This window comes from Alosa sapidissima, chromosome 16, assembly GCF_018492685.1.
Source record: "Alosa sapidissima isolate fAloSap1 chromosome 16, fAloSap1.pri, whole genome shotgun sequence".
In the NCBI taxonomy this organism is placed as follows: Eukaryota; Metazoa; Chordata; class Actinopteri; order Clupeiformes; family Clupeidae; genus Alosa; species Alosa sapidissima.
The window spans coordinates 2,069,896-2,085,036 of NC_055972.1; the positions used below are offsets into that span (position 1 = coordinate 2,069,896).

Genomic DNA, 15,141 nt, shown 5'->3' on the forward strand with positions numbered 1-15,141 from the left:
GATATTAATGCAAAATCTGGCTTTTCCAGATAATGTGTTATTCAGCCTGTAAAACCAAGTTCTGAAGAAATATGAAGAAATAAGATTCGAACAGAAATATTTTACAGGCCTTGATTTTGGCATCCATTCAGGATACAGACAAGGTTTGAACAAAATCTGAGACGGTGCAGGAGCAATCTTATATGATTTGATGGTCCCGCTATGACCTAGCAGTGTGTGTGTGTGTGCGCGCCACATGTAAACTTCTCTAACCTGATTCTAAGATTAGAGTCATGGGATGAGTTTCAGTTAGACTGAAGTCTCTTACTGTCGAGCTGTCCACTATCGTACCGTCTGTCCACCTCAGTATCGTCCTGTTTGAGCTGACTCGCTCGTGCACGAGCAGCAGTTTCACTACACGAATACTGCCATGGCAACAGTGGAAATAATCAAAACTTGCATGTGAGTCGAAAAGTCTGCTTGACCTTCTCAGCCAATGTGATTACTCCCTGATTATGACAAGCCAAACTCTCCTCATTCACACATGCACGATGACACATGTTGAACTCATTTCTCCTCTGAGGCTTTTTCTGAATACATGTATGTAAATGTGAGCCCATAATGTCATAGACAGACATGTTCAGCACACGCTAGTCATGTTATGTTCAGCACACGCTAGTCATGTTCAGCACACGCTAGATATGTTCAGCACACGCTAGTCATGTTCAGCACACGCTAGTCATGTTCAGCACACGCTAACAGACATGTTCAGCACACGCTAACAGACATGTTCAGCACACGCTAGTCATGTTCAGCACACGCTAACAGACATGTTCAGCACACGCTAACAGACATGTTCAGCACACGCTAGTCATGTGAGCACAGTAGCCGTGTAGTCGGGCATCCCTCTCTCCTGACCCCTTCAAGGCCTCCGCACATACAGTAGGTGCCACTGTGAGTGCAGCACACTCCACGCTTCAACCCAGCAACAACCCAGCACCAAACTCTGCCACCGCTGCTGTCACCGTGTCCATTACAATTCAGTTCTATTTTTGTTGCGCAGCTCAATAAAAATTCATTGAATGCCTGTCTCTCTCTCGCTTATTGAATGCCTGTCTCTCTCTCGCTTACATAAAAACCTGTCTCTCTCGTTTATATAAAAACCTGTCTCTCTCTCGCTTATTGAATGCCTGTCTATCTCTTCCTTATTGAATGCCTGTCTCTCTCTCGCTTATTGAATGCCTGTCTCTCTCGTTTATATAAAAACCTGTCTCTCTCTCGCTTATTGAATGCCTGTCTCTCTCTCACTTATTGAATGCCTGTCTCTCTCTTCCTTACTGAATGCCTGTCTCTCGTTTATATAAAAACCTGTCTCTCTCTCGCTTATTGAATGCCTGTCTCTCTCTCGCTTATATAAAAACCTGTCTCTCTCGCTTATTGAATGCCTGTCTCTCTCTCGCTTATTGAATGCCTGTCTCTCTCTCGCTTACATAAAAACCTGTCTCTCTCGTTTATATAAAAACCTGTCTCTCTCTCGCTTATTGAATGCCTGTCTCTCTCTCGCTTATTGAATGCCTGTCTCTCTCTCGCTTATTGAATGCCTGTCTCTCTCTCGCTTATTGAATGCCTGTCTCTCTCTCGCTTACATAAAAACCTGTCTCTCTCGTTTATATAAAAACCTGTCTCTCTCTCGCTTATTGAATGCCTGTCTCTCTCTCACTTATTGAATGCCTGTCTCTCTCTTCCTTACTGAATGCCTGTCTCTCGTTTATATAAAAACCTGTCTCTCTCTCGCTTATTGAATGCCTGTCTCTCTCTCGCTTATATAAAAACCTGTCTCTCTCGTTTTATATAAAAACCTGTCTCTCTCTCGCTTATTGAATACCTGTCTCTCTCTCGCTTATATAAAAACCTGTCTCTCTCGTTTTATATAAAAACCTGTCTCTCTCGCTTATTGAATGCCTGTCTCTCTCTCCCTTATTGAATGCCTGTCTCTCTCTCCCTTATTGAATGCCTGTCTCTCTCTCCCTTATTGAATGCCTGTCTCTCTTTTCCTTATTGAATGCCTGTCTCTCTCTCCCTTATGCCCTTGAATGCCTGTCTCTCTCTCCCTTATTGAATGCCTGTCTCTCTTTTCCTTATTGAATGCCTGTCTCTCTCTCCCTTATGCCCTTGAATGCCTGTCTCTCTCTCCCTTATTGAATGCCTGTCTCTCTCTCCCTTATTGAATGCCTGTCTCTCTCTCCCTTATTGAATGCCTGTCTCTCTCTCGCTTATTGAATGCCTGTCTCTCTCGTTTTATATAAAAACCTGTCTCTCTCGTTTATTGAATGCCTGTCTCTCTCGTTTTATATAAAAACCTGTCTCTCTCTCTTCCTTATTGAATGCCTGTCTATCTCTTCCTTATTGAATGCCTGTCTCTCTCGCTTATTGAATGCCTGTCTCTCTCGCTTATATAAAAACCTGTCTCTCTCGTTTTATATAAAAACCTGTCTCTCGTTTATTGAATGCCTTTCTCTCTCTCGCTGATTGAATGCCTGTCTCTCTCTCGCTGATTGAATGCCTGTCTCTCTCTCTCGCTTATTGAATGCCTGTCTCTCTCTCTCGCTTATTGAATGCCTGTCTCTCTCTCTCGCTTATTGAATGCCTGTCTCTCTCTCCCTTATTGAATGCCTGTCTCTCTCTCGCTTATTGAATGCCTGTCTCTCTCTCGCTTATTGAATGCCTGTCTCTCTCTCTCTTCCTTATTGAATGCCTGTTTCTCTCTCTCGGTTATTGAATGCTTGTTAGTGAACAACTTGGTGCTGGTGTATGTTAGCAAGTGACAGAGTGTCGGAGTACTCAAGTTGCCGCCTTTATGCGGAGCGTTTAAGAGACATGCTAGCGACAGGCTCTAGCATCCCTGGGTTTCAGCGACAGGCTCATGCACCAACATTGGGTTTCAACGACAGGCTTTAGCATCTGTGGGTTTCAAAGGCAGGCGTATGCGCTAGCTAATATGGGCTAATATTCTTCCTGGTCATGTCAGTCAGTTAGGACCCTTGCTAAGCCAATAGAAAACAGACTATTGGACTGCAGCAAAGATGCAAAGATGTCCACATGAGAAGAGGGTCCAGCCCACAGTGTGTCTTATGTCTGTTAATCCATAAATAAAAACAATCAACATGAATTTCACCTGTGATGCTGAGGCTTACAGATAGGTGTAAGAGAGACACGTAGGACTACGGCACCCGACAAAGGTCATCAAAAACTGAAAACATATTAGCAGCAAGTGTGTGTGTGTGTGTGTGTGTGTGTGTGTGTGTGTATTGGAGTGGGCATATCAGTAGCAAGTGTGTGTGTGTGTGTGTTCGTGTATGTGTACAATGTACATGGGCATGTAAAGGCAGGCCCCACCTCTTGGCTGTTGGTCTGGAGATTGCATGACTGGGCTGGACTGAGAATAGATAATCAATATCCCCAAGCGCACATGACATCAGAGTTGGGTGAGCGCAGTTCAGTCACCAATACTGCGGACCGCGTCTGCTGGACATCATCTGCGCACCTCAGGTGTCTGACAAGACAGTGTCAGTGTGTGTGTGTGTGTGTGTGTCTGTGTGTATAGGTTGAGTGTGTGTGTGTGTGTGTGTGTGTGTGTACAGGTAGGTGAATGTTTGTGTGGGAGGGGGTGGGGTTTATCTCTCTCACCCTCCCCGAAAATCCCCAGAAATGATAAGCCCCACCCCCTCCCACCCAGAAATGATAAGCCCATTTTCCATCTCTGTGCGTGAGGAGCAACTAGTGGTAGAGCCCCGCCCCTTTTCTGTCCTCTTGTCCAATGAAAAGCAGGCCACAGAAATAGCCAATAGAGAGCCAGGGAGCCTGAGGATACACACTCTGAGAGGAAGAGAGATTTTCTGAAGAGAAATCCTTAATCTGTGTGCTCCGCACATCTCCTCTTTATAAGACCTCAGAGCAGGTCACACACACACACACACACACACACACACTCTACACAGGGCTACCCTTAGAGCAGGTCTTATCGGAGGCTTAGAGCACATTTAACACACAGAGGCACAACACTCTTACCAGGAGAGACTGATGGGAGGCTGTGCCTGCAGGTCAACTGGGCACTCGAACCCAGGGGCTGGGGATGGGCACTCTAACCCAGGGGCTGGGGATGGGGCTGGGGATGGGCACTCTAACCCAGGGGCTGGGGATGGGGCTGGGGATGGGCACTCGAACCCAGGGGCTGGGGATGGGGCTGGGGATGGGCACTCTAACCCAGGGGCTGGGGATGGGGCTGGGGCTGGGGCTGGGGATGGGGCTGGGGCTGGGCACTCTAACCCAGGGGCTGGGGATGGGGCTGGGGATGGGGCTGGGGATGGGGCTGGGGCTGGGCACTCTAACCCAGGGGATGGGGATGGGGATGGGGATGGGCACTCGAACCCAGGGGCTGGGGATGGGGCTGGGGCTGGGGATGGGGATGGGGATGGGGATGGGCACTCGAACCCAGGGGCTGGGGATGGGGCTGGGGCTGGGCACTCTAACCCAGGGGCTGGGGCTGGGCACTCTAACCCAGGGGCTGGGGATGGGGCTGGGGCTGGGGATGGGGCTGGGGCTGGGCACTCTAACCCAGGGGCTGGGGATGGGGCTGGGGATGGGGCTGGGGCTGGGCACTCTAACCCAGGGGATGGGGATGGGGATGGGGATGGGGATTCGAACCCAGGGGCTGGGGATGGGGCTGGGGCTGGGGATGGGGATGGGGATGGGGATGGGCACTCTAACCCAGGGGCTGGGGCTGGGCACTCTAACCCAGGGGCTGGGGATGGGGCTGGGGCTGGGGATGGGGATGGGCACGGGCACTCGAACCCACAAGCACGTAAAGGTGATGATGCAGGGCAACTTCAGCAGCCCTAGGGCAACATGACTGACCGGTGTTGTTTGGGCACTTCCCCACTCAGATTAGACACCAGCATTTTACCTGAAGAGCTTCAAGTCAACAGTAAGCTACTAGTCATGATCCTTTATATCCAATGAGAGCGCACAGAACCGATCACATGATTGCAAGGAAACAAAAAGTTGCCCCATGTATCATTGCCTTAACAGCCATCAGATGTTCACGTCTGTGTGTGCAGGACGGACGTGTGTCTAGGGCTGGGACGGTAACCGCATTACCGCGGTCACGTGACCCCTACCGCGGGTCTGAGCTCGTCACAGTCATCACCGCAAAAAAAATAAAAAAATATCTGTGAAACATTTGGGTGATTCGACTTCGACGTTTTCAACCATGACATATGCACAATTCCGTTTTGAAAAAATAGCAGAATCTCAGAGTTATGCAGTCAGCCTAGACGTCTGCAGGTGGCTAGCCTAGGCTAGGCTACATGAAGTTGAATCCCACTAGAATTGTCCTGCACATGTGTACACGTACTGTAGGCCTATGTATTGTCATGATGTGTAATGTGATGAACCATCTTATGACATTGATACTCAGAGAACCACAGTTACGTTAAGTAGGCTAACCCTCCGTTTTCACAACAAAACTTCAAAACAAAATTCATAATCCCATAATGCATTTTTTTTTAACACACTCCTGATGCCACTAACTGGAGGGATGCGAACACACACTCCTGATGCCGTTCACTGCAGGGATGCTATTGCTAACACACACTCCTGATGCCGCTAACTGGAGGAATGCTAACACACACTCCTGATGCCGCTAACTGGAGGGATGCTAACACACACTCCTGATGCCGCTAACTGGAGGGATGCTAACACACACTCCTGAGTCCTGATGCAGCTCACTGAGGGATGCTAACACACACTCCTGATGCAGCTCACTGGAGGGATGCTAACACACACTCCTGATGCAGCTCACTGAGGAATGCTAACACACACTCCTGAGTCCTGATGCCGCTCACTGCAGGGATGCTAACACACACTCCTGGTGCAGCTCACTGAGGAATGCTAACACACACTCCTGATGCAGCTCACTGGAAGGATGCTAACACACACTCCTGATGCCGCTAACTGGAGGGATGCTAACACACACTCCTGATGCAGCTCACTGGAAGGATGCTAACACACACTCCTGATGCCACTAACTGAGGGATGCTAACACACACTCCTGATGCAGCTCACTGGAGGGATGCTAACACACACTCCTGATGCAGTTCACTGGAGGGATGCTAACACACACTCCCGAGTCCTGATGCAGTTCACTAGGAGACATCACTGCTCTGCAACAATTTGTCAATTAACTCATTAGTAGTCAAGTATTAAATTAATCGGAAAATATTTTGGTAATTAGTTATACCTCAAAATGTGCTGATTGCAGCTGCTCATACTTTAATATATTCTCCTTTACTTGCTCCTCAATAACGGTAAAGTAAATATGTTTACATGTGGGCAAAACAAGGCATCTTTGGAGAACAATGACCAATATCTTTTCACCGTTTTCTGACATATTACCAAGTAAACAATTAATCGAGAAAATAACTGACAGATTAACTGACTGAAAATTCGGTAATTGCTAAGTCGACTGGTATTTAGCAGATGGTTTTATCCAAAGAGACACAGACTCGCAACAGCAGGTTTGGGAGTCAAACGCAGGCCGACCGGTTGAAATATTCCCACTACTCCACAAATGAGTTCTGTGCTCTCCTAATGTTCTCTCTGACCTGAATCCCATCCAAACAGGTGCAAGCGTTGTATTAGTGTATTCTGAGCGTTGTATTAGTGTATTCTGAGGAATCAGTGGTCAAGTGAGTGTCCACAGTCGATATCTCAGAATGATGCCACATCCTGGTGACCCACCAGACACTGCGTCAATCTGCCGTGATTAGGGTTGGGTATCGTTTGAATTTGAACGATTCCGTTTCCAATTCTGATTTCTTATTTCGATTCCTAACGATTCTCGATTCCGATTTTTTTAAGAGGCAGGGTCAAAAAAAGTTTAGGATATTTTAAATGAGCTTTTCAAGACATCTAAATGAAAATTAAGACTATACCACGGCAAAAAGATATATATATATGACTGTTTATGCAATAGTTTTTTTTTCCTACTAATTTTAACCCCCACCCCATTTTGGATGTCTACAGAAGTTACCAAATATATTTTGGCGAAAGAAAAATAATTGTGTGTGAATTACCTTCAGCCATAAATGCTCAATTTTAGGGTCTGGGCTGCTTGCTTTTGAAGCTGGCTGTACATATTTGGTTTTGCTTACTGCTGAGGCTGACTTCACCTGTGTCTGTAGTAGCCTAGGGCTAGGGCTAAGACATGTGCACTGGACTGGATTCCCTTCAATATTTATTTCAAAGTTAGGTATGAGCTACACCAGGCACGTAACTTAGCGTTCCGTTCGCGACGCGTAAAATCCATTTTAGATGAATGGTCTATTTTTTTTGAACGTACGCCCCACTGTCACGTCTGGTGTAGCTACTTCCATTGATTATAATGGAAGCTAATTGTTGCAGTAGACGCAACGGGAACGGAACGCTTCAGTTAAGCGCCTGGTGTAGCTCAGCCCTTAGACTAAGCTATTTACATATTTTAATAAGCCTACTTTATATAATTTACTATATGCATCTATTGTCCAATATGCAGCACAGCAAATTAAAGTTAATCCACTACTTTACATTTTGCATACCAGTTGTATCTAAACCAACCAAAGCTTGACTGAAACATTGTAAAACCATTGACTTGTTTTAAATTAACGATGGCAAGCAAGCTGCTGGCAGATATTACAGGTTGGCTATTATAACTTAGACAGATATTTTCTTCTCTAGGCTAGGCCAGCAACACACGCTGGAAAGATGCAAACAGATCAACTTAACATATACAGTATTTCCTCCTGATTGCGAAGCACTGCACATAATTTGACCAGCAGTCTTCGCGTCCATAGTTTGTGAAACGATGCTGCGTCCGAACAAAGATTTTAGATGCCAAGCGCAACTCCAAAAAGGAGAACAAATGAGCGTCCGGCTTGAGGCTGCGCCGAACAGGGCTTTTTTTATTTTAAAATCCATATGTCCGGTCAAAATTCGAACATATGGCCAACCTATTGTTAACTGGCTTACCAACTCTTTCTCCCGCTCATTCTACCGTAGGCTTCCTCATTACACGTAGGCTACCTGTCTATCTCTCAGGCCTCAGCTACACCACGAAAAATTCAGGCATATTATTTTGTACATACTGTATTATTACCGTTTTCACACCTTTAACCACACCCGTGAAAAACATCTTCACTCTTCAACCACTACACTTCCTCCCGTAGCCTAATAGCCTAGTGACTTATACAATTGCATTTTAAATACAAGAAACTGGATGGAGACATCACTTGCTCTCTTGCACTCGCTCCATGAATTTTAATTCTATGAACTATGCGCTTCTTCATTGGTGTTCAGCAGTTTCTTCTTCCGGTCGGCGGACTGGGAATCGAAACTAGGAATCGAAATTTAAACTTTTGAACGATTCCGGGAAAATCGCAAACATAGTCCCGATTCCAACCAATACTCGATATTCGATACCCAAGCCTAGCCGTGATGTATGAGCAAAATGTTCTTATACAGCCTTATCATCAACAGAGCCTTTATGATCAACAACAACAACATACACAGAGCCTTTATGATCAACAACATCAACAGAGCCTTTATTATCAAAAACATTTACTTATCAACAGAGCCTTTATCAACAACATTTACTTCAAATGGCCCTTGGCTTTTGTAAAAAAAAAACATCTCATACTGTACTTGTTGGGAAAAGCAGACAGAGGCAGATATGTGTAAATCTCTCTCACAAGTGAACATCTGACCACAATTCAATGTATATTATGCACAAACAAGAATCCCATTTCTCAAATGAAACACTGCATTTCATGCATCTTGCTCCAACATCAACAACAAAGGCATCAAACAGCAAACTAGGGCTTCATCTTGTGACCCACACTAAAGTGGACACAGACTCAAGCCCCTTGACATGAAATGTGCATTTAATGCTGATCTTGTTCAACTGACGCAAACAACAGCAAAGATGCTGTAACGGCTCCTACACACAGTTGCGTTCCATCAACGCATGCCAGTGGGTGCCAACAGTTATTAGAAATATTCAAAAACGTAACCGTGACGATGATCTACTGTATTTTCAAAACCGCAACCGTGACGATGATCTACTGTATTTTCAGCCTGACTGGCCCACATCAAGCCTTCTGCTGGAAAACATGGCAACTCATCCAACTTGGACAGCCACTTGAAATGTAATTCACAGAAGCCCATGAGCGCCTCCCTCCATCCTTCCACCAGTGAAAGGCACACACACACACACACACACACACACACACAAAGGCTGGCACACTGAGCTGACAGACTGGACAGAGATCGGACCAAGTCTCCTCCCACATCAGGTTTCTCTCCGTCCAACAATGTCCTTAGCCTGACGACATGGCCAGCGAAATGAGACCTACACTGATAAATAGCCCACATTAGCTTGCATGCCCCTCTGTGTGTGTGTGTGTTTTATTGGCAGTAAACAGAGTCAGGAGTTACTGCCTCTCCTCTCTCCATTTACACCCCCCCCCCCCCCCCCAGGCCAGGCCAGGCCAGGCCAGGCCAGGCCAGGATGATCTCAGCTGCATGCTGAGGAGGGTGCCTCTCCCTTCCTGATGGAAAAACCGCCACCAGGGTCAGACTGCCCAGGAAACAGCCTTTCCCAGAGAGAACATACCTCAGGAAGGCCAGTCACACATATTCCAAAGCCAGACAGAAAGGTCTATAAGACATATCTCTTAAAACATCTGGATGTTAATGACCGTAATATAGGTGTATGTGTGTGTGTGTCTGTGTTTCACTGTATTGAGTTTACAATCAAGAACCAACTCAATTCTTGGAAGGTGATTACCTCCTCTGCATTTTCATTTCCGGCGTCCTTCCCACCGCTGACATTACTGTTTTTCGTGCTGCCTTTCGCGGATTTGGTTGGTTCCTGCAAACAGCACAATAAAATAATTAATGTGATTGCTACATGACATGATGTCTGCACAAGCTTTCACGGACTGTGCGCTCCATGTGGAAGGTAACAGTAGGATGAGAGGCTGAGGCCAGTTTTAGAGAGCTCATCCACTCCCGGGTTAAAATCAGGTGTTTGTTCTTAATCAGTCCGGCTAGCTGAGATTCGGACCCATTTTACACTGCGCAGACCGACGCTGTCCTGCTAATTAGAGCGCTGGTGAGATTATGCATACAACCCAGAGAAGCAATTGTGATCTGACCTAACTTAACGAGCTAGTTCTGATTAAATTATCAAATGATTCACTACGTTATTCCCTCGATTCTATGCCATTGAGACCATGCAAGGAAACTCCTGTAATCTGTCAAAGCCGTGCACGACATTACATTACAGTGCGGGTATCTTTGGGGCACATCCCTAAGAATGATTAACATAACATTGAGGAGATGAAGATGTTGCTAGCTAACGCACAAGACCAGACGATTCGCAGCATCTCTGATCGGATTCGCAGATGAAGTGACACAAGACACAAGTTCACCCATGTCTGTAAGATATCGATATTTGGCAAACTATCCATACTGGCAACGTAATTGTAACTAGCTTTAACCGCAAAAATAGATCAGTTTATTCACTCAAGACACCAAAGCAAACGTTTGCTGATACTTCCCCGGCAACAATTCTGTCTTGACAGAAGAGGCAATCAACCACAAAGGCTATGGCCAGACATTTAACATAACCGACAGCATTGCTTGGAACAATATATTATAAACTTGAGATTTGCTCGCTAAGGCTGATTTGACAAATACTGGCAAACGTTAAGAAGACAACACAAGACCACAAAACGGCTAGCTGGATGGAAAGCTAGCTAGGCGGCTAAATGAATTATTAAAAGTAATTTTGATACGAGCTCGTCACCCATCAACTGAAATGCTGCAATAATCCATGAATAGAAATGCAATTAAATAACTTGTTAAATAACGTTCACAAGCGCAGTTCTCCAATTGGCACATCTGGGTTGACAATTTGAAAAAAGAAAGGGGCTGTATGATACCATAACGTAGGCTATCCGTTAGCTAGTTATGCCACCAGTTAGCTTGCCAGCTACTAGGCCATACAAAATACTGCATACACGGACAGTTCTCTAGAAATAAGAAACGTCTTCTGTATAAACTGGCCTGCATTGCTGCGCAGTCTGAATTTAAAACAGTTCATCTGCAGTTTTTTGCCCACGGTGTTGCATTACCTTTTCTTTTTTAGTTTTATTCGGCATTTTGCGGCTGTTGTCTCACGGTGACTCCGTGACTGACTTCCTCGGGACTCGAGCACTCGTACTGTTTTACCTCGATGTCCCTGCGCCCTTCTAGGCCGAGAAAAATCTCATTGGTCAGACTAACGTCAAGAATAACACCATTGGTTTGTGGGACGTCAGACACCCCAGTGACAGACCGAGTAACTCAATTCATTGGACAGTAAATGGTATGAGCGGGTATGAGGGGTATCGCCCTTTTCCTTAAATCTAGCGAGATTGGGGTGTATTGGCGGCTATCAGAGCGGGATAGTAGTCTAAAAGAGCCAAAATGCCAAAATAACAAAGAAGTCGCGCATAAGACGTTTGGCTGAATACATACAGTTGTAGTTTAATTCTAGCATCTTCTTGCATTCGTCCATTCATCTGAGCCTTCCTAACCTGTCAAATTGATGCTCATCAATGGCTTGAATTTCCACTGGCCGTCTTGGCCTCTGCAGGTAGCCTCGGCCGGTGTAGGCGACAGTAATGAACTCACGATACATACATTCTACTGTGCCTGATTTGTTTCCACGGCCAGTCTAATAGCCTATAGGCTACACACACTTTTTTTACTAACTACCAAGCAGAAAATCTTAATGGGTTCTTTTCACTTCACTCCATCATTCAGTTATATTTCTTTAGGCTATATAATAATAACATGACATGCCCGACAGTCTGTCATTTCAGTGAAAGAATTTCATGTGAGGACTGTCCTTGTAGAAGTTTGGCCCCACATTTTGGATTCACACAGAAACAGATAGACGCTAAAGGAAGCTATTAATAAGATTCAGTTTACCAATCACTAGAAATGATCCTTACTTTAGTACACCATGAGGCTGGAACTAAATTTGTTTTATGAAGTTAACATGTTTTCAACCTGGCCTACCTCCAAGGGTAGCTTCTATCTCAAGCAGACACCTGAGTGAACTTGCGCAGGACTTTTACATAGCAAACAGAGCCGTATATAGAGGCTCTAGTATCAAATTAGCACCCTAGCGCCCCCCAGTGGGCAGCGTTAGTCCATTGAGCAGCGCGATAAAGGTCTCCTGTAGCGTTCTCAGGATGAAGTGCCATATTTCTTCTCGAAATTAACATTAAGACAGTCATAACGAATGAACTGCAAATAAGACTTAGGAAGCATTTTAGGTTTAGCTGAATATGTTTTATTGAAAAGTAAAGAATATCAGCTGTACATACACTGTATAAATGAAGTACATAATATACCATTCTGTAAATGAGCGATCAACTGGCATAACTCTATTGACATAACTCGAACAAATACAAAACAATCTGCAATAATTATATGCAGCCTTATTAGGCAACACAGCAGTACATTGAGGTGTAAGAGCCTTTGTGTGAAACTGTAATACAAGACGACTCATGGCACAAAATCTGCTTGATCAGATTAGGAGAAGATGAAGTAGCCCTCAGTTATATGCATAACACACTGTGATGAAGTGAACCCCAGACAGGCCTACGCAGTTAGGCTACATCACAAAACTCATCAGCACATTACCATCAACATATGGAGCTTCCATTACAAACGATGAGTAACTTATAAACTCTTATACATTGGGGGAAAAAACATATTAAATTGACTTTTTTTAGGCAATCAGTTGCAAACAATCACTTTATCTACATACAGATATACATAAGTATTTAATTTACCTAATACATATATCTAGATGTAAATAAAGCAACTGTGGGCAATTTGTTGCCTAAAAAGGTTAATTTGTCATGTCATTTTTTTTAGTGTAGATTTCACTCAGGAGGACCCTGGGAGCAGTTGCTTGACTTACCATTAGTTAGTCCTTCAGATGTGAGACTGGGCCAGTAGAACCACTAAGGGAGAACATTACATTAGTCATCTACTTATCACAACACAATAGCCTGCAGACTCAACACTGAGGGGGAGAGGGTTGTTTATGTTTACGGTATTTAGCAATCAATAAACATAGCATTACAATGAATAGTTCATAGTAAAATCAACTAGCCTAAAAATACCAATATCATTAATATACTAAATACAATTTTAACAGAATAATAACAGCAACCATAAACATATACAAACCGCAACTGTAAGAGAAAATAAATGAGTTAGAAACAAGGATACAGTAATCCAAGTTCAAGTTTAGCGGTCATAAGCACAATAGGTCAAGCCCAACTATATGAAATGCTTGTGGTGAGGCTGAAGTATTCTACAGATGGGAAAATGTACCAGTATATTCAATAGCATGTATATTCCCTTTGCAATACAAATGCTCCTTGTAGGTAATCCAATTTCTGAGGCGTAAACCATTGTTAAAGTTAAATGAAACACCTAAAAACCTCACCATGTGAAGTACACCTAAAAACCTCACCATGTGAAGTTGTGTTTAAAAACCTCACCTTGTAAAGTTGTGTTTATAAAGCTCACCATGTCAAATTGTTTCTCCAAATTATCTAAAAACCTCACCATGTAAAGCTGTCTTCCTCCAAATCATCTACAAATCTCACCATGTAAAGCTGTGTTTCTCCAAATCATTTCTAAAGTGCGTGACATTAGTGTGTGGAAGATCTCCAGTCACCATCAAAAGGATTGAGACCCAGTTCCCATCATCCCAGTAAAAGTTTCCCAAGAAAAACAACATGACCCTTCCTGGCTGCTGTACTACTTACTTCCTGCCGCTTAGCTGCTGAGTGAGGAGGTCAGAGGTCAAAGGTCAGAATCGCGTGCGCACTGGTGTGCTTCCCTAGAAGACGTGATATACATTTATTCATTTAGCAGATGCTTTTATCCAAAGCTACTGACACAAATGAGGAAAAACAGTCAAGCTACCACACAGAGGAGATCTGAAGTAACAATTAATACAACAGCAAATACTACCATACAACAGCAAATACTATACAACAGCAAATACTACTACCAGGGTGAGAGTGATGCATGAGTACTACTACAACAAATACTACTACCAGAGGGTGAGCGATCAGAAGTTTTACATACTCAAAGTGAAGTCAAAATAAAAAGTGGTGGGATGCAGAGGAGGGAAGTGCGAGGGAAGTGCATGGGAAGTGCATGGGGAGTGCATGGGAAGTGCGAGGGAAGTGCATGGGGAGTGCATGGGAAGTGCGAGGGAAGTGCATGGTATTAAAGGTACACAAGACACATGAGCATAAGTTCTGAATACAGGTGGATTCTGCAGCGCCTCATGTTGACACTGTGCCACCAATGAATGTTGTTCATATATAGGGACTCTGAACACATTTATCCTTACAGATAACTTACCTGCCACTTTGTGGTATTAAAGCAACACCAAAGAACTTTCCCTCTGTCGCACGCACGCTATTTGTTTATCCAGCACCGGCTTTGCAAATAACAATGTCCACAGACAAGGTAGAATATGTTGCATGGTTTATGAAAATATGATGTGTTGCAGAAGTGCCGTTCACCCTGTTACAAGTTGATGAACCACTGAAACGATTTTGGAAACATTATTTTAAGGTACAAAAAACTATTTGGTGAGAATGGAGGTGCTTTTGATAACGGCTCAGATTGTAAATCAGTGACAAAGTGAAAAGCTCAAAAACCTATATTTTATGCATATATTTTAATATACAACTCATATATAACTCATCTGAAGAGTTGGTATGATTCATTATCAGCAGTCTGCTGGTGTATACTTGCATAGTCTGGGCATACGTCGTGAAAAAAATACCAGGGTTTAATCTACTGTAATAATTTAAATATTAATCTATTGTAATAATGTAAATATTAAATATTTTTTAATAATGTAGTTGACACTCTAAAGCTTAGTGCTTGACTCGTCAAAAGTGTCTTGCAACATCAAAAGAAATGGTTTGGAGAAGACAGGAGTTTTCTTCTGAATTGATAATGACCCAATAACAC

General features: G+C 44.0%; 1 protein-coding gene across 2 annotated transcripts in view; it reads right to left on the bottom strand.

The window, feature by feature from the left end:
• Positions 1-11,280, bottom strand: part of ppp2r5d (protein phosphatase 2, regulatory subunit B', delta) — a 39,057-nt gene extending 27,777 nt beyond the window's left edge. The window contains exons 1-2 of one of the 2 annotated variants that reach the window (XM_042066482.1): positions 11,211-11,280; positions 9,860-9,943 (exon numbers count right to left, since the gene is read on the bottom strand). In XM_042066482.1, the coding sequence (XP_041922416.1) occupies positions 9,860-9,943; positions 11,211-11,237 (111 nt within the window). In that variant the 5' untranslated portion in view covers positions 11,238-11,280. Of the gene's footprint in view, positions 1-9,858; positions 9,944-11,210 lie in introns of both variants that reach the window. The other variant, XM_042066481.1, reaches the window with a different exon arrangement.
• Positions 11,281-15,141: the final 3,861 nt, after the last annotated feature.